Source organism: Oncorhynchus nerka, linkage group LG9a, assembly GCF_034236695.1.
Source record: "Oncorhynchus nerka isolate Pitt River linkage group LG9a, Oner_Uvic_2.0, whole genome shotgun sequence".
Taxonomy (NCBI): domain Eukaryota; kingdom Metazoa; phylum Chordata; class Actinopteri; order Salmoniformes; family Salmonidae; genus Oncorhynchus; species Oncorhynchus nerka.
In genome coordinates, this window is record NC_088404.1 from 22,352,131 (window position 1) to 22,371,897 (window position 19,767).

Consider the following 19,767-nt stretch of genomic DNA (forward strand, 5'->3'; position numbering starts at 1 on the left):
GACCAGGTGTTAAAATTGTACGACAAGCGACAGTTTATTTCAGAGGGAGAATATCTGGTACACGTAAATACGGCTCTTCCGTTAGTTCGTGTGGAACGGCAGGCAGAGAGAGCGTAAACAGTCAGCACAGCCCTTATATACGTCACAGAAAGTAGGTTGACCCTAGGAAGATCGGATCTCCGGATTGGTTCAGCTGGTTGTAGTCTGTAGTCTTCTGCCATTGGCTCAGTTGTCTGTCCATCATCGTAGGATCTTCTTCGGGCACACAGTGTTCGGTTAAAATACAAAGGAGATTGTGTGTAATGTGGGAGCTATCCTGTAGGGGACCCCACAGGCTTTACTGTGAGTTGTAGCCATGTAATTAGCAGTAAGTTAGTCACCTGCATACGAAATAGCAATTCCTTACACACCATTACAATATATCTCTTCACCTAGAACCTGGAGGATTCAATCTAACAATAATGTGAAAGGAGGAAACATTTTGTGTTGCCCTATGCCAGCATTTCCATTTACAAAGTGTTCATGTCTGTGTTTTTCCATGTGTGTGTGTGTGGGTGTGTGTCTGTTTGTGTGTGTGCCTGTGTCACTTGGGCTGCTTGCGTGGGTGTATGTGCGTGTTTCCCTCCTCCGCAGCCTCCCTGCTAAGCTGATTAATGGGGGCGTGACAGGGCGGGTGGGTGTGAGCTGTGTGTTTCGTAATGATCGGGCCAAGACCCGCCTTCAGAACCAGCAGGGTGCCCGAGTCCACACCGGAATGTGAGTACTGCCTTGTTTTCCCGTAGCCAAAAAGTCCAAATGGGCTATTTCGTAAAAATGAATGAAAACCAAAATGAGCTTTTGTAAAATTGTATTTAAGGTTAGGTATAACATTAGCAGTGTAGTTAAGGTTAGGTTTAAATTCACATTTTAGGAAGATAAATTGTTTATTACTTTGTGAGTTTGGTAAGTGGTGATGACCTACTGCCTCCCTGTTATGGCTGCAACCCTTTGTTCTCAATTTCCGCCTGAAGACATTCCCAAATATAACTGCCTGTAGCTCAGCCCCAGAGGCAAGGATATGCATATTCTTGGTATTATTTGAATGGAAACATTCTGAAGTTTGTGGAAATGTTAATTGAATGTAGGATAATATAACACAGTAGATCTGGTGGAAGAAAAGAGAAAGAAAGAGCATGCGTTTTCTGTTTTTTATTGTTGTAGTATCATCTTTCACATGTACTAGAATAGCCACACAGTCAGATAGGATGCTGGAGATAATTTTGATGGATAACACAAGAGGGCAACTGTAGGTGTGCAAAGTTTGAGACTGATAACTTCAGGAATGGGTGAGCTACATGACATTTAGCATGAAGTCACCCAGGTGTCCCACACAAGTTGCCCAAATGTACCCAAGTGGCCGAATTGGTGAAATGACCTATAACTATATACAGCAGTGCAAATAACTATATACAACATATCAAAAAGCAATTCTAACGCACACACACAAAATGTTTTTAAAAATATTTAAAAATAAATATAAAAAAAAAACAGTACTTGGAAGTCCTCGTCATAATATGTTGCTGCCTGTGCCTTGTCCCATAGCAGTCTCTTTCTGATGTAAAGCAGAGGCAAACTGAACAAGTGGTGCATTTCATGCGACACAGAACACAACGACGCCTTCATGCTGTGCTCTTTTGGCTCTGAGGCACAGTCATGCCTGCAGTAATGAACTGTGGCATATGAACACCACTGGGGGCACAGGTAGAGCGGGCAGCTTGGCACCGGGGCCTCCCAGTCGGAGTCGCTATCAGTATGAAAGAAAACATTTAAAAAATGTTTGTATTGTATGAGCCTTTTATCATCACATAAAATAAACAGATATGTATTGATTGTATAGAGCAGAGGGAACAGTCACTAAGTTGTTCCATTCAACTCCGGCCATTGTTGTATATATATATACACACACACACACACACACACACACACACACACACACACCCAAACAAACCAACACACACACACAAAAACAAACTACACATTTCATTGCAAAAAAATATATATATTTTTTTAATATTTTTTTATATATAATATATATTTTTATATTTCATAAAACGGCATTAGCACTTACCCGTCCAGAAGTACGTCCTGTCCTTGCAGAAACAGCTCCTCAGTTCGTTTGAATGATAACACCCCAAGATTCCTCAAAATAAAAATCTGTCTCACTTTCACTTTTACTTTAGAGTTTGACTTCGCTTTACATGAAGTTTTCGCCAGGATATCTTCAATGAAATCGTTGAAACTACAACTTTCCGAAATACAGCTGTGCGTAAAAAGCCTTTACAGCAACCCCTCTGATCGTCAAGGCGAAAATGGAGTTCCCTGCGCGTGCGATTACAAGAAAGGAATTGTGGTCCAACCCCAAACCATTACATACTGGCGTTTACCTCAGCTCATTGGCTATCTACCCAGCTAGATTTCAAGAAGATCAAATCAAATCAAATTTTATTTGTCACATACACATGGTTAGCAGATGTTAATGCGAGTGTAGCGAAATGCTTGTGCTTCTAGTTCCGACAATGCAGTAATAACCAACAAGTAATCTAACTAACAATTCCAAAACTACTGTCTTATACACAGTGTAAGGGGATAAAGAATATGTACATAAAGATATATGAATGAGTGATGGTACAGAGCAGCATAGGCAAGATACAGTAGATGGTATCGAGTACAGTATATACATATGAGATTAGTATGTAAACAAAGTGGCATAGTTAAAGTGGCTAGTGATACATGTATTACGTAAGGATGCAGTAGATGATATAGAGTACAGTATATACGTATGCATATGAGATGAATAATGTAGGGTATGTAACATTATATATTAGGTAGCATTGTTTAAAGTGGCTAGTGATATATTTTACATCATTTCCCATCAATTCCCATTATTAAAGTGGCTGGAGTTGAGTCAGTGTCAGTGTGTTGGCAGCAGCCACTCAATGTTAGTGGTGGCTGTTTAACAGTCTGATGGCCTTGAGATATAAGCTGTTTTTCAGTCTCTCGGTCCCAGCTTTGATGCACCTGTACTGACCTCGCCTTCTGGATGATAGCGGGGTGAACAGGCAGTGGCTCGGGTGGTTGTTGTCCTTGATGATCTTTATGGCCTTCCTGTAACATCGGGTGGTGTAGGTGTCCTGGAGGGCAGGTAGTTTGCCCCCGGTGATGCGTTGTGCAGACCTCACTACCCTCTGGAGAGCCTTACGGTTGTGGGCGGAGCAGTTGCCGTACCAGGCGGTGATACAGCCCGCCAGGATGCTCTCGATTGTGCATCTGTAGAAGTTTGTGAGTGCTTTTGGTGACAAGCCGAATTTCTTCAGCCTCCTGAGGTTGAAGAGGCGCTGCTGCGCCTTCTTCACGACGCTGTCTGTGTGAGTGGACCAATTCAGTTTGTCTGTGATGTGTATGCCGAGGAACTTAAAACTTACTACCCTCTCCACTACTGTTCCATCGATGTGGATAGGGGGGTGTTCCCTCTGCTGTTTCCTGAAGTCCACAATCAGTGGTCATTGGGCAGAACTATAGTCAATCAATTAAGCTTCGCTAAAATTATTGGTGCGTCTGGTAGTCATTTATCGTTGTCTTCAAATCAGCTCACTTCGGTCAATTCTCACTGCAAAAAAACAACAGGTGTTTGACTGTGTTGCAAACAAACAGAGGAATGGACTGACACCCACCATGACTAGATAAACGATTGTTTACAGGGGCGAATCACGCCGAATGCTCCGTAAAAAATTGATAGAGATGGAATTCACTGCACAAATAGTTTACAAAATGTTTAGATTTAGGCTATAAAAATGGATTTTATCAAAGAAAACGGCACTTCATTTGATCAATGGGACACTCAGGAAGAGAAATAAGAGCAAGATATCAGAATATAAGTCATAATTTTACCTTCAGATGTAAATGTGTAAAAACTGTCATGGCAGAAAATGTTTCTGTTCTTGATTGCTCTTCTCAAACAAAAGCATGGGATTTGTTCTCTGTAATAGCTATTTTAAATTGGAAAACGTAGATTGATTACCAAGATTCGATTATTTTGAAGGGTGTAAGACACTTGCATTTTCAAGAATGTTTAATGTTACGAAATTGTATTTTTAGTTGTCACTCTGAAATTTCCCCTGATGTTGATCCCTGTACAGGGACAGCAGCCATAACAGGCTATTAGGTTTAAATTCACATTTTAGGAAGATACATTGTTTATTACTTTGTGAGTTTGGTAAGTGGTGATGACCTACTGCCTTGGCTTGGTTCCTCTTTTACTTTGTTCACACAATAAAATAAAAAAGTAAATAAAGTACAGTTTATTGAACTGGATGAAAGAGAGAATAGTTCTGTTTTGATTCATGCACACAGTAATTGTTTTCAAGTAATCAGACTAAACTGAGGGCAGATTAGGTCAAATGTGTTTTTGAACATTTGCATTCAAAACAAGTGTTTGGTGCTGTTTTGGTGAGCGCTAGAATACTGAGTAGCTTCCACAAGAAATCAGACAGGGAAAATAATAAATTCTTGACTCTATAGTACTAGTTATTGACATGCTTGGCTCTACTGGTTGTCTAGTACAGACAACTGTCTATCTCTATACATCTGTACACACTATGGCATCATAGGGTTGAGTGGGCATTGAGCCTATATTTACATTGGTGAAGTGAGTTACTGGTTGGCACAGGAGTGATCCTTTGGCATCCTGACTTTAATTAAGTAACAATCTAGTAGCTGCTAATTAAGTTTAATCAAATCAATGGAAAATCAAACTGTGAACCAATTCAAGTTAGAATCCTTAGTTGATACATCTATTTTTGGACTTATAAATGAATGATATTTACCTATTGAAGAATATAACTTATAAATGCCTCATGAGCTTAGTTCAACTGTTGTACCCCATCAGAACCCAAATATATAAACCTGTTTTACTCTGTTTGTAAACAATGTAAACAGTATCATGGATGGTCAGTCCTTGCATCCATAGTGCTGTCTATTAATTTAAGAGTGGTTACATTTCTACAGGCCCATCCCTCAGCTTATTGATTCAATTAATGATTCTAACTTTAAAGGAAAGTGTCCATCAATTATGTTTGTGTGTAGCTGTGTTTAAGTGATGCTGAACAACCAACATTCTGTGATGTAGGGTTTTGTTAAGATTGACAAAACACTGTATTGTAAGGAAAAGCAAATTACTAAATGCTATTCATTGTTTATGCATGGTCAATAAGCATCAGTTAAATGTCGTGAAGAGGGCACAACAAAACCTTTTCCCCTCAGGAGACTGAAAATATTTGGCATGGGTCCCCAGATCCTCAAAAGTTTCTACAGCTGCACCATTAAGAGCATCCTGACCGGTTGCATCACTGCTCGACATCTGACCATCAGGCACTACAGAGGTTAGTGCAAACAGCCCAGTACATCACTGGGGCCAAGCTTCCTGCCATCCAGGACCTATATACTAGGCGGTGTCAGAGGAAAGCCCAAAGCCCTCCAGTCACCCAAGTTATAGACTGTTTTTCCTCTGCTATCGCATGGCAAGTGGTACCGGAGCACCAAGTCTAGGACCAAAAGGCTCCTCAACAGCTTCTACCCCCGAGCCATTCGACCGCTGAACAATTCATAAAATCACCACCAGACAATTTACCTTGACCCTCCCTTTTGTACACTGCTGCTACTCGCTGTTTGTTTGTTTTCTATGCATAGTCACTTCGCCCTCATCTACATGTACAGATTACCTGAACAAGCCTGTACCACCGCACACTGACTTGGTACCGGTGCCCCCTGTATATAGCCTCATTATTGTTATTCTTATTGTGTTACTTTTTATATTAGTCTACATGGTAAATATGTTCTTCCTCTTAAGCTGCACTGTTGGTCAAGGGCTTGTAAGTAAGCATTTCACAGTAAAGGCTACACTTGTTGTATTTGGTGCATGTGACAAATAAAGTTTGATTTGATTTATAAGATATATCATGAATATATCACAGTTCACCCAAACTGATTTTTACCTGAATACTTCTCCTTTTGATGTGAAGGCTGGACTGTTTGACGAAGACAGTAAAGATGGAAGGCTACTTTGGGATGTATAGAGGTACTATTTCCCTGGATTAATGTAATGTACAATTCTGTGTTGAGTGTAGCTGACACGGCCTAAATTGAAATAACTGCTATAAACCATGTATTATACCCTTTGAAAGTATTGAGCACCTAGAGTTATTAACTAGCCTAGAGCTAATCATATGAAAGTGCAGGGGACGTTTTTTTAATGACGTTAACTGTAGATTGTGTTGTTATAATCCATTACTATTTTTTCCGCAGGTGCAGCAGTGAATCTCACTCTTGTCACACCAGAGAATGCCATTAAACTGGCAGCAAATGATATCTTCAGACAGAAGCTCTCCAAGGACGGGAAACTAACTTTTTGTCCTAGCACAGCACTTACACTTTTAACTATTTAACTGAAACATAAATTTACATACCTTAGAGTACTTTTTTATCCATCAAGTTAACATAACATTCATGTAATAAAGTCAGACGAACTAAGGTGCTATTGCTACAGTAAACTGTCTCATTTTATCAGGGGTGGTGCCATTATTGTTATTATTGCTATGTGTCTATTTATTAGTCTGTTAACCCTGTCATTTGGCCCACAGGAAGTTGCCCCTGTGGGAGGAGATACTGGCAGGATGTGGTGCGGGGACCTGCCAGATGATAGTGACCACACCCATAGAGATGCTCAAGATCCATTTGCAGGACGCAGGAAGGTTGGTTGAGTTCTGTGAACCGTTTGTCCTTAGGCCAACCACATCTCAGACTGATGCTGAAGTTTTTGGCACTGATGTGATGTGTGTGTGTGACAGCTGACATAAGCAGAGTGGTCCAAGCACACACTCCAGCTCTTGGTCCATCTCCTCCAGCCCAGCCTGCCCCTCCACCTCGGACCCCTGCCGTCCGTATTACCCTGGAGCTACTGAAGACACGCGGCCTGTCAGGCCTCTACCGGGGAGCAGGAGCCACACTGATGAGGTGTGACACTCTCTCTGTCTCTCTCTCTGCCTCTGACAAATCCACATAGGCAAATAGCATAGAAAGTGAAAAGCTAAAGGAAAGAATGATATTATACAAATTGTACGTGTCAAACAAACGCACACCGCACGCACACACTCAATCACTCACTCCCTGTGGTACAAGCACACAACAGGAGGTTGAGGCCCCGTATTTGGGGAGGATGGGCTCGTGGTAATGGCTGGAGCGGAATCAGTGGAACGGTATCAAATACTGTACATTAAACACATTGTTCCAGGTGTTAGATGCCATTCCATTCGCGCCGTTCCGTACATCAATATGACCCGTCCTCCCCTCAGCAGCCTCCTGTGAAGCACACACACACACATTTCTCTTGTTCAGTTCGGAATGACGTAATCCTGAACTGACTGAACTGAGGTAACCTGCTAGACTCACTGTCAGGCCTGATTTGACTCATTTTACTGGTGATTAGTTTGTGGCAAAGACTTTGATTTACTTCTTGTAAAGGCTGCCTGATTTACATATACCACATATTGCATCGCTCCGTTCAATATTTTGTATTTCTGTTGATACGTTTGTCTTTTACATATGTACAGTACTTACTGTATGTGTGGTCTGGCACCCTGGCTAATCAAGGCCAACATAAATCAATAGGTTACTGCAGTTATTGTATGTCTGGCAGGCTGAATCTAGCTGTGGACCGACTGAAACATGCCTGCGTTCTTTTCGTATTCCAGGGATTTTCCTTTCTCTATGATCTACTTCCCGCTGTTCACCAACCCGAACACACTGGGAAGGGCCGAGTAGTCATGGAGACTTGCAGGAGCGGGCCCCCTTCCTACAGCCGGATCAGTGGCAGCTGTAGCTGTCACACCACTTGACGGTGAGAGAGACAGACGCAGGGGAGGGCTGGGGGAGCCCCATAAAGGAGAGATAAACCACTGTATTCAGTAGCAGTGCATGTCATTCAGTCTTAAACGTTAATGTCCACAATAAGACCATCTAATCTGTAGATGTCATACAGGGGCAGTTTGTAAGGGCTGATTCCTGTGTTGGGTTTGCAAAGGCTATTTCATTTGATTAGCGGTTTACAATTAAATTATACCATGAGACCCCAATTACAATGGTATGAAATATATTATCAATAACTCTGCAATCCCAGAGCATGATACCCACATTGTCTGTACTTTAAGGGCAGTTGAGTTTACATTGGTTTCAGTGTGTGTGTGTTTGTTGGCAGTCATAAAGACTCATATACAGACCTTGCAGAAGGGGGAGGACACATACCGTGGCATTGTTGACTGCACCCGGTAAGGCTTGCACCATAAAACACACATTTCTCCAATATGTATGTGCTAACCTTTGGTTGACAGCAGGTTTCTCACACTTCCATAGGAGGATCTGTGATCTTCCTGCCTGGGTTGGCGCCCCCCCTTGGGTTGTGCCGTGGCGGAGATCTTTGTGGGCTATACTCGGCCTTGTCTCAGGATGGTAAGTTGGTGGTTGAAGATATCCCTCTAGTGGTGTGTGGGCTGTGCTTTGGCAAAATGGGTGGGGTTATATCCTTCCTGTTTGGCCCTGTCCGGGGGTGTCCTCAGATGGGGCCACAGTGTCTCCTGACCCCTCCTGTCTCAGCCTCCAATATTTATGCTGCAGTAGTTTATGTGTCGGGGGGCTAGGGTCAGTTTGTTATATCTGGAGTACTTCTCCTGTCCTATTCGGTGTCCTGTGTGAATTTAAGTGTGCTCTCTCTAATTCTCTCTTTCTTTCTCTCGGAGGACCATGCCTCAGGACTACCTGACATGATGACTCCTTGCTGTCCCCAGTCCACCTGGTTGTGCTGCTGCTCCAGTTTCAACTGTTCTGCCTTATTATTATTCAACCATGCTGGTCATTTATGAACATTTGAACATCTTGGCCATGTTCTGTTATAATCTCCACCCGGCACAGCCAGAAGAGGACTGGCCACCCCACATAGCCTGGTTCCTCTCTAGGTTTCTTCCTAGGTTTTGGCCTTTCTAGGGAGTTTTTCCTAGCCACCGTGCTTCTACACCTGCATTGCTTGCTGTTTGGGGTTTTAGGCTGGGTTTCTGTACAGCACTTTGAGATATCAGCTGATGTACGAAGGGCTATATAAATACATTTGAATTTAATTAAAGGGTCCAGCAACATTCCTCAAGGGGGCAACTAGTCGCGCACTGGTCATCGACCCCCTCTTTGGCATCGCACAGGGGGTCTACTTCCTGGGCGTAGGAGAGCAGTTGCTAGGGCTACTGGGATAGCAGCAGCATGTGTCAGTGTCCCTTACAGTACAAAACATACTGCTTCATTCAGCAGTGAATTGAGGGAGAGATTACTCTCCGTGGTTCTTATGCAAAGGCTCCTTGACTTTGCCATCACTAAGGAAGTTACCAAGCTATCATGGTTTGACAAAAGCACTTTATATGTAAGTGACAAATCCATCAACATTTGTTTTTAAACTATCAAACATTTTATTTACTAATGTTGTATAATGCTGACTGCACTGCCATGAGAAGTCTAAAATGTGTCCGGCAATTCAAAGCAATTGGTCCACCTTTCACAGAGATCCTTTTCGTTTCATGAAAAAGGACAACCTCCACATTGGCTTTCCTCCCCAGTGAGTTTCTTTCCCATCCGTGAGTCCAGAGTTGTAATCTTGGACTCCTCCTGTTAATGCTTTAATCCTAGTCTCTGTACTGTAACCCACTGAACAGCCAGGCTCCTCTCCTACAGGTTAAGACTGTTGGGCCTGCACTCAGAAGTCTTACCTTCCTGTTCTCCACAACTCAGGCTCAGAAGCAAACCTCTTCAGAGCTAGCTGTAACTGGTAGCTTAACCTTTTTTAATGAATCTTTGAATTACATGTCATGCAAACAATAAAAATGATGCAAATAAAGCCTTATTTCTGGTGATGGAGTCTCGTCTGAAACATCTTGCGTTTATCTTACACATTTTGCAATTCAGCAGAAGTTAGTTTGATGTACAACTTAGGCTATACTATGATAAGATCCATTAAAAAAAGTACCAGGTTCTTGCCAACGCACTTTGGATTAAGTCCACTAGGTGGCAATGAAAGCATTTTGTTTTATACATTTTATGATAGGATTGGAATAACCATTTTATTCCTCATTGGAGAACATCTGAATTGAATGAACAATCTGTGTACAAACAGTGAATATTCATGTTTCTTTGTTGCATATGTATTGTTAATCACATGGGTAAGTAACAACAAAAGACATTCATTCTCCAATCCAATATGTTCCCTCTCAACACACAAAATACACACAAACATCAAAAGGAATACAGCGGCAGCCACCCTGTTAGGTGTTTGGACACCTTACAGTAAACAAAAATAACTTGATTATTCCTCAAGGGAAAGTAAGGGGACAATGAGACAACCCTTAGTGATGGGAGGGGAGCAGTGGTAAACTGAGGAGGTAGTATAAAACACTTGTGAAAGCCACCTACCCTTGACACCAGACAACACACATTCTCCCTCACATCGTGTCTCATAAAACAGTTTCTTACTTTGGAAGATCATATAGATAAGTGCTTAAAGTTGGGAAGATCAGAGAAAGGGTGTTCTTAGGCTCTGCTCAACTTTCAACATATCCAGCCCAAATGAGAGGCTTGTTCGCAGTAACACTTCCAATGATCCCTTAACCTTTGTCTCCAACAGCATCACCATCTTTTAGTCCAAAAACTTACGGTTCGGGTTGGCACCGAACAGAGCCGTTCTGACCTCAGGCATCATCTGTCAGAGAACAAACAGAAAGGTCAGAGAGAATACCTAGCTGTCCCGGTACTACTCAGGATACAGAGTACTCATCAACCGAGCTTACAAAGGATATTAAGGTAGATAAGATCAAGCAGATTCAAATCAACCTCATCCTGTTGGAGTACATGTGACATACTTGAGTTAGTGTTTGGGGTATTTCTATTGTGATTCCTAACCCCTCCTCTTCTGCCTAATATGTCAATACTGTACCTGCTGGGCCATGAGGTCTAGCCTGCTCTCCAGGGTGTTGGCTACCTTGATCTTCCCATTAGCATTGTACATCTCAATACCTCCAGAGCTGTGGACACCAGAATCATACAGGTCACAGTCACTCGCTGAAGGACCACTATAGCTTGCTTATGTCCTCTTATCTCAATCAATCACATGGATAGACCTAATTTGCACAGTGTGATAAAATAAACGTTCAAAAACAGATGTAAAACCATTTTAACATAACAGTAAAGTAGATGTAATCTCTCCCATTCCTTTGCATTGCTAATGTGCCGAATAAAAATACATGCACTCTATTTTAGGGAATGGGGATATCTAGTCAGTTGAACAACAATGCATTCAACTGAAATGTGTCTTCCGCATTTAACCCAACACCTTAATCAGAAAGGTGCAGGGGGCGGCCTTAATCAACTTCGGCATCGTCGGCACCCAGGAGCAGTTGTTGTTGGTGGTTAACTGCCTTGCTCAAGGGCAAAGCGGCAGATTTTCCCCACCTTGCCGGCTCGGGGATTCGAACCAGCGACCTTTCTTTTACTGTCCCAACACTCTTAACGGCTAGGCTACCCGACTCCCATTTTAGCATCCTGGTTGTTGGGTTGTTATTGTACCTCTTAGTCATTGATGTGCTCTTTGTTTAGCCACAATTAATGTGAAATGAAAAGGAATCTCATACATGTCTGGTGAAAGGTGCCGGTCTTGGTCAATGCCGACCTCAATGTTGCTCTTCACAGCAGCTTTATAGATGGGGATATTTTTCTGAACAGCAGCCTGCATGGTGAAAACCAAATTTTGAAGGAATCCAAATTTTCTAAAACACAAGTAGGCCAATTCAAGTCATAATACAAGCTGAAATCAGTCATGATACACAGACAATGGCAAATAATTGAAGTGACTCAACAAGGTATCCCTAATAACATAACACTGACCTGCACCATGGCAATGTCCTGCTGCCGGCAGCGAATTATCACTTTGGGCTCCAGCAGTTGGTAGAATCCCTGAAATTGAAGTCCGGACATAATTAGACCACATATAGTAGCCATGGTTCATTGCATGACAGTGAGTATTAGCGGCACGGCAAACTTATGTCAGCCTACATGAGTCGGATTACTCCTGAGCACACAGAAAGACTACCTGCAGAACTAGCCCCTCCAACAAGGCAGGGTACCTCGCCGGGTCCTTGGCAATGTTAGCCAGCCTCTGACGAGCCTCAGTTAGCAGATCCTGACACACAGAAAGAAAAAGAGTCACATCACTAGCAACAAGAAATCTAAAATGTTGTTGATAGGCGAAACATTTAATGTGGTCAGATAATTGCAGGAAAGACACCACTAACCGAAATCATGTCATCACGAGCTTTCAGCACCTTCAGTCGAGCCAGGTTCATCAGGTTGGACATCTGACTGTGTGGAGAAGCCAAATATTAAGTGGCAGACTGGCAGTCAAGTACTCTTATCAATGGGAGGCACAACACATGGTGTGGACAGGACAACATGGAGAGAACAAATTATGGTGCAAAAGGGAAGAATACTGCTCTACCAAGAAGGTAAAAAAACTGCTCATTTGGTTGAAAAATAGTTAATATAATTTTTGCTACATTAAATACATGCTTAATCTTGTGGACAAGTATCCTGCCTATATTGTATTGTGTTTTGGAGAAAATGGGGGTCATGTTAGCAGTAACTGCATAAAGTTACTGTGAAACCAAGGTAAATAAGTGAAAATACCTAAAGTACTACTTAAGTCATTTTTGGGGGGTATCTGTACTTTACTATCTATATTTTGACAACTTTTACTCCACTACATTCCTAAAGAAAAGAATGTCATTTTTACTCCATACATTTTCCCTGACACCCAAAAGTACTTTTGAATGCTTAACAGGACAGGAAAATTGTCAAATTCACACACTTTTCAAGAGAGCATCCTGGCTCATTCCTATTGCCTCTGATTTGATGGACTCATTAAACACAAACGCTTCATTTTTAAACTATGTCTGAGTGTTGGAGTGTGTCCCTGACTATCCGTGAATAAAAAATAAAAAATTAATCGTGCCATCTGGTTTGCCATAAGGAATTTTACATTTTTTATACTTGACCTTTTGGTACTTTAGTATATTTTTGAAATTACATTTACTTTTGATACTTAAGTATATTTAAAATCAAATACTTTTACTCAAGTAGTATATTACTGGATGACTTTCACTTGAGTCAATTTCTGTTAAGCTATCTTTACTTTTACACGAGTATGACAATTGGGTACTTTTTCCACCACTGCTTTTTGCTTGGTAGGGCAGAATAGTGATGTCACGGTGTCATTTTGTAGTTAGCATACTAGCATGCTAGCTGTTCCTGTAGACTTCCAGTCATCGCGCAAACACTGTCAAACTGCACGCAGAGACATATCAATGAGTTCATCTGACTCTGGGTAAGAAGAAGTAGTAATTGCCAAAATGTCGCACTGTTTAAATGAGGATCTGCCTCCAGAAAATATATCATCATGAAGAGTATGTCCCATTCAGCTGAGAAGAATTCACTGCTGGGATATAACAGGGGGAAAAAAACTCACATTTTCTTCTGCTGGTCGATCTGCTTTTCTTTTTTCTCATAGTACTCCATGATCTTGAGCCTTTGTGTCTGCACCAGACGGCCCTTCTCAATGTTGAACTCCTCTTCTGCCTTTAGGAGCAGACACAAATGTGTTAATATTTTGTACAGTACCTTTACCAGACTTGCAGGCTAGATGGGAGAGTATTACCTTTGCATCAATTTCTTCTGCTTTCTCATTGGCTTCCTGTTCAATGAAGGCCATCATATGCTTGATCTGTCCAAGGATAAACAGGGGATGAAGTAGTGTGTAGAACTAATTTTGTCATGAACAAGTGAGGAATCCACCGTCATAGGTCCCAAAGGCAACTTTTTTAACTAGCTATGCCTAGACGCAGTACATTGTTGCCTGTACGCCATCTTTCATATAATGCACTCTAAAACATTAGGCAGGGGGGAATTATTGATTACCAAAGTGCCTTTCCAACACAAAAACCCAGAGGCACAATATATCAAGGCAAAGCAAATGACTGGCATGGCAAACCAATCTACTCATGGATTAGAGTGGGTTGATATGCATAGAAAGCACTAATTAATTAGCTTGTTCTCTAACTTGCTAAATTAAACTAGGCCTAATTGTCCAGTGAAAATCTCACTTTTAGAGGTGAATATTCTGCTAACTCATCTAAATAATGTTTGACTCATCCTATACTCATATGTGGCCAAAGCATGAATTGGGGGGAACACTTAAACAAAAAAAACTCAGTTGTATCTAAATAGACCGTTTCAAAAAGTTATTTCCTCATAGATGAGCTGCCAATCAACGGTCTATATATACATTTTTTTTTAAATGTAAAGTACAAGCACACATCACATGGAGTAACGTTATGCCCACACATAAAAGCTGTTTTTTAACATACTAAATACATTTTTGTTAAGGAAAACTATTTCACTCATATTGTAATTAATTATAGATCATATTTCATAGATATCTAGAAACACTGGACAGTGAGATACATTTTGAATCAGAAGGGGAAGTGCCATGATGCATCGAACTATAGTAGCTCTTTTGACATTTGGTGAGAGCTGACAAATATATAGCCAACTGTATATCTCACAAAGCAGACATGTTAGCATAGCCAACTAAAAAGAAAGCACACAGATTACCGTTTCTACTTTATAATAGTTTGTGTTAGCAAAACTTAGCTAGCTAGAAAAGCTAACTAGACAGCTAGCTTTAGCAAGCAAGATAATGTTACCTGTTTCTGTACGTCGGCATCGCTGAGCGCCATGGCTGTTTCTTCAGTTGTTGTTTTTTGCTTACTAATAAAGGTAGCTAGAAAACAACTGACTAATAATAATCAGCTACTTGATTTGACTAAATAGATTTTCAGTTGCTCATACACGACGTAAAAACATGGGCCTAATGACAAGCAACAAACTGGCACTGAATGTCAGCTGACTGGGTGACAGAGAACTGCGCGTTCACAACAAGGGTCGGTTTTACTTCTTCTTTGATGAGGTTTAACGGCGGTTGGCATCCAATAAATGTAGCATTACCGCCACCTACTACACTGGAGTACAACTCCCTTATACTTCGCTTGAAAAAATAAATAAACAAATACCCTACCATCTAACACGACACTCACAACTTGTTTTAATTTTTTTTTTTTTTAAATAACCCCATCCTACTCCACTATTTCAATCTATTAGTCCTACCTCAGACCAACAACCTGAAAGGATGGGACACCACCAGTGGCGACCCGTTATTCAGGGATTGAGCCCCACATTTTTAGTAAATGCTTGCCTGTTTTGCATGTTATTTTGAAATTAATACGTATTCACATATCAGTTTGCAAACAGTGTAAAAAAATAATACATAATTTAGTTAATAAGCTGCATACAAACATGGTTTCTTTTTTGTTTTCTTGAGTAAGGCAGCTCCAAAATGCAGGTGTTTCAGCCTAGCTCAGTGCTTTCTGTGGTGGTGGTGCACGCCAGCAGAAAACACGGAGCGTTGCGCCGTGATTGGCTCAGTGTTTTGTCACTCATGCGGATGCTACATCACCAAAAGGTCTAATGTTAGACCTCAAAAATAGCCCCTTGGGTGCTGCCATAGAGTTACATTAGAAGTGCCTATCCAAGAAGGCTCAAAGTCATTGGCCACAGATAAATTAACGTCAAATCACGTGATATGTACAGTAACCTTGATTGGACTGTCAACATCATACTTTCAAAATCTTAGCTAGCAGTCATCATCATGAATCAAGTCGACAATCTACTGGCAAATCCTTTTTAATCCTTGTCATATGAAGAGAAATAATGAAGAGAAATTACAGATAAAACGCATCGGTGCTCATCAGCCATTGGACATAAACATTACACAGCAAGTTGGGAATCACAAATTCAACAATGAGTGGTTTGGAAGGAATCAGTGACAGTGGCTGTGTGGTCCCAAATCTGGGATTAGGGGGCTCTTTTCCAAATTTAAAATTATAAACGTTCAACATTGGCCAAGCTGTCAATGAAGCATGATTTGTGCCATGCTCAAAACAATTGTTAACTCGGAACTGCGAAAACTTGACTTCAGCGAGTTCAAGACAACTGGTAAATTCGGAATAAACGAGCTCCGACTGGGAAAATACGCTTTGAACAGTCATCGAACTTGGAATTGTAAACCCGGCCTCTTTCTAGAGCTACGACGTGAAGATCAATGACGTCATCATGATTCAACATGTTTTTTTTCCAGAGTTCCCATTTGTTTTGAGAGCACCATACATCCAGAGAATGACAAAATAACAAAATTTGCCTACGAAGGACCGCAGCGCCACCTTCCTGTTCAAGTGAGCACAGCACAACAAGCTGAGTCCAAAAATGTCTTGTATGCTGCTGCATTAATTATGTAATATGCCAGGGAGATATGTATACTGTAGCTAAGAAAGTAATACTAAGTGTATGTTGTATAGTAAGATGTTAGTAGCCCATGTGCCTCACCCTGATAATTTGGTCTATTTACCCCTCTTAATTTCCCCTATTGTTCTGACTTGGTGGTGCACATGTAGCCCATAACCTGTTTTAGAGAAATGTAATCATCAAATATTGTAAGAGCTTTCATTTTTGCTTCATGCCCCCTTTAGTTATCCTACGGTTCTGACTTGGTGTACAGGGCGAACACTGTAAGAACGGCCCATGTTCTGAAATCTGTCGCCGTACATTTCAAAAGTGCTATACAAATAGATATATTGACTAAATCCGTCCTAGCTCGCTCATTCATGTCTTAATCGAAGTTATGGCTTGCCTCTTATCCGCTTGTCATCCCCTTATGCAATAGTTTGTACATCTCAATTGTCATTAGAAACCACATTTGTTAAGCAAGTCAGCCATATCAGCTATGCTTTTTTTAAAGGCAGTAAATGAGGCTGAATTAACTGTTTCATTGCCAGACAAGGCTTTGCTGATAGCCAGGTGTAGCAGTGGTAAGATGGGACTGCTGTTGGGACAGCTTTATGTGGGCCCTAACAGTTTGTGGGCACCGTTTGTCAACGTTATAGTGCAATTAATGTATTGTTTAGTGTTGTGTTATGTTGTATAGTGGCTTTGCGGGCATGCGTCCCACTTTTATACTTTTTTGCCCCACCAAGATATACATGCTAAAACCGCCACTGGACACAACCACTTAACACACCCTGTAACTATTCTGCTTCCTCTCTGCAGCTGCCACCACAACCTCAATTTTCTGCAACTTACGTTCCATCCCTGCAGTACAGTTGATAACCATTGCTATAAATGCAAAAAATCCAATCTTACTGAAATATATATCACTTGTTGGCCTATCCCTCTGTACTGGTACACATCTACTACTCACACCACTCCTCTCAGGATCCTTCTCAATTGACCCATCTTCCTCTACTTTCTCCACTGCCTCAGCATATGACAACTTCTGCACTTCTCTAACCCTGGAACCCTCAACCTGCCTATCTCGCACGGGACATTTCTGATCTCCAGCCCCATGGACACCCCTACAATTAAGCACATACCACTACTTTCCCCAATGCTACACATTCCTTTGTGTCATGCCCTTCTGCACACTTCTCACACCTATGAACCTCCCTCCTACACTCTGCTGCCACATGCCCATAAGTTTGACACCTGTAACAATGTAATGTATTCGCCACAAAATCTTGTGCAAGATAACTTATATATCCGAATATCACTTTATCAGGCAAAGACTCAACATCAAAACTCAAAAGAACAGACAATGATTCTTCTGTTTCACCACTCACCTCACCGTGTCTGCGTCGCACCAAACGATAAGCATCACAAACACAGAGAATCTTCCTCCTTCAACTTCGGTCAACTTCGACATTTTCTGCTACGTCAGTAATTACTCCTTTCAATGACGCCTCTTTTCTTGAGAGCAATACAATTTACGTCTTGCCCCCCATTCGTTTATCTCGGAGAGCCTTCTCCCTCTGAGCAGCAGAAACACAAACAATTATCACAAGACCACTTCTGGTTAACCTCACTGTTTCCACAGCACCCAACTCTGTTTTCACCCACCCTGAAACCACAAATGGATCAGCCAAAAAGCAAGGGTCCACGTTTTCCAAAAACTTCACTCCTACTGTCAGACTCTTCTTTATCCTGACCCTCGTGCAAGCCTCAGGCTCCAAGAACTTCATCAAACCTACCACCTCCGATACTTCAACCTCATTCACTTCCATTTCTCCTCCTGTCTTCAGCTCACTCTGCTTACACTTTCTACCATTATTCTTTCACAAACGTCTCGCTGTTCCCCCATTTTTAACCGACTCAAGCTCACCCTCTTCCTGCCTTTCTCTCTTAGACCTCCTCTGCCTCACTTTTCCCCTCCATTCCTCCTCCGTATTCCAAGCATTTCTCCTTATGATAATACTGCACTTCTCCTGACATACAGTGGGGCAAAAAAGTATTTAGTCAGCCACCAATTGTGCAAGTTATCCCACTTAAAAAGATGAGAGAGGCCTGTAATTGTCATCATAGGTACACTTCAACTATGACAGACAAAATTAGATTTTTTTCCCCCAGAAAATCACATTGTAGGATTTTTAATGAATTTATTTGCAAATTATGGTGGAAAATAAGTATTTGGTCAATAACAAAAGTTTATCTCAATACTTTGTTATATACCCTTTGTTGGAAATGACAGAGGTCAAACGTTTTCTGTAAGTCTTCACAAGGTTTTCACACACTGTTGCTGGTATTTTGGCCCATTCCTCCATGCAGATCTCCTCTAGAGCAGTGATGTTTTGGGGCTGTTGCTGGGCAACATGGACTTTCAACTCCCTCCAAAGATTTTCTATGGGGTTGATATCTGGAGACTGGCTAGGCCACTCCAGGACCTTGAAATGCATCTTACGAAGCCACTCCGTCGTTGCCCGGGCGGTGTGTTTGAGATCATTGTCATGCTGAAAGACCCAGCCACGTTTCATCTTCAATGCCCTTGCTGACGGAAGGAGGTTTTCACTCAAAATCTCACGATACATGGCCCCATTCATTCTTTCCTTTACACGGATCAGTCGTCCTGGTCCCTTTGCAGAAAAACAGCCCCAAAGCATGATGTTTCCACCCCATGCTTCACAGTAGGTATGGTGTTCTTTGGATGCAACTCAGCATTCTTTGTCCTCCAAACACGACGAGTTGAGTTTTTACCAAAAAGGTCTATTTTGGTTTCATCTGACCATATGACATTCTCCTAATCTTCTTCTGGATCATCCAAATGCTCTCTAGCAAACTTCAGATGGGCCTGGACATGTACTGGCTTAAGCAGGGGGACACGTCTGGCACTGCAGGATTTGAGTCCCTGGCGGCGTAGTGTGTTACTGATGGTAGGCTTTGTTACTTTGGCCCCAGCTCTCTGCAGGTCATTCACTAGGTCCCCCCGTGTGGTTCTGGGATTTTTGCTCACCGTTCTTGTGATCATTTTGACCCCACAGGGTGAGATCTTGCGTGGAGCCCCAGATCGAGGGAGATTATCAGTGGTCTTGTATGTCTTCCATTTCCTAATAATTGCTCCCACAGTTGATTTCTTCATACCAAGCTGCCTACCTATTGCAGATTCAGTCTTCTCAGCCTGGTGCAGGTCTACAATTTTGTTTCTGGTGTCCTTTG

The 19,767-nt window shown here is 41.7% G+C and overlaps 1 protein-coding gene and 1 long non-coding RNA gene across 2 annotated transcripts; both read right to left on the bottom strand.

The window, feature by feature from the left end:
* Positions 1-1,173: 1,173 nt before the first annotated feature.
* On the bottom strand, positions 1,174-2,383 carry LOC135573357 (uncharacterized). The gene is made up of 2 exons (XR_010464692.1): positions 2,108-2,383; positions 1,174-1,783 (listed from the first exon to the last, which is right to left on the bottom strand). It is a non-coding gene; the product is annotated as an uncharacterized LOC135573357 (long non-coding RNA).
* Positions 2,384-9,889: 7,506 nt separating this feature from the next.
* LOC115134057 (V-type proton ATPase subunit E 1-like) lies at positions 9,890-15,102 on the bottom strand. Its single transcript, XM_029667627.2, has 9 exons — positions 14,877-15,102; positions 13,829-13,894; positions 13,640-13,749; positions 12,411-12,477; positions 12,209-12,298; positions 12,004-12,072; positions 11,751-11,845; positions 11,057-11,144; positions 9,890-10,822 (listed from the first exon to the last, which is right to left on the bottom strand). Exons 1-9 carry the CDS (start codon positions 14,907-14,909, stop codon positions 10,760-10,762), a joined length of 681 nt encoding a protein of 226 aa, XP_029523487.1. The 5' UTR covers positions 14,910-15,102; the 3' UTR covers positions 9,890-10,759.
* Between the last annotated feature and the right edge of the window lie 4,665 nt (positions 15,103-19,767).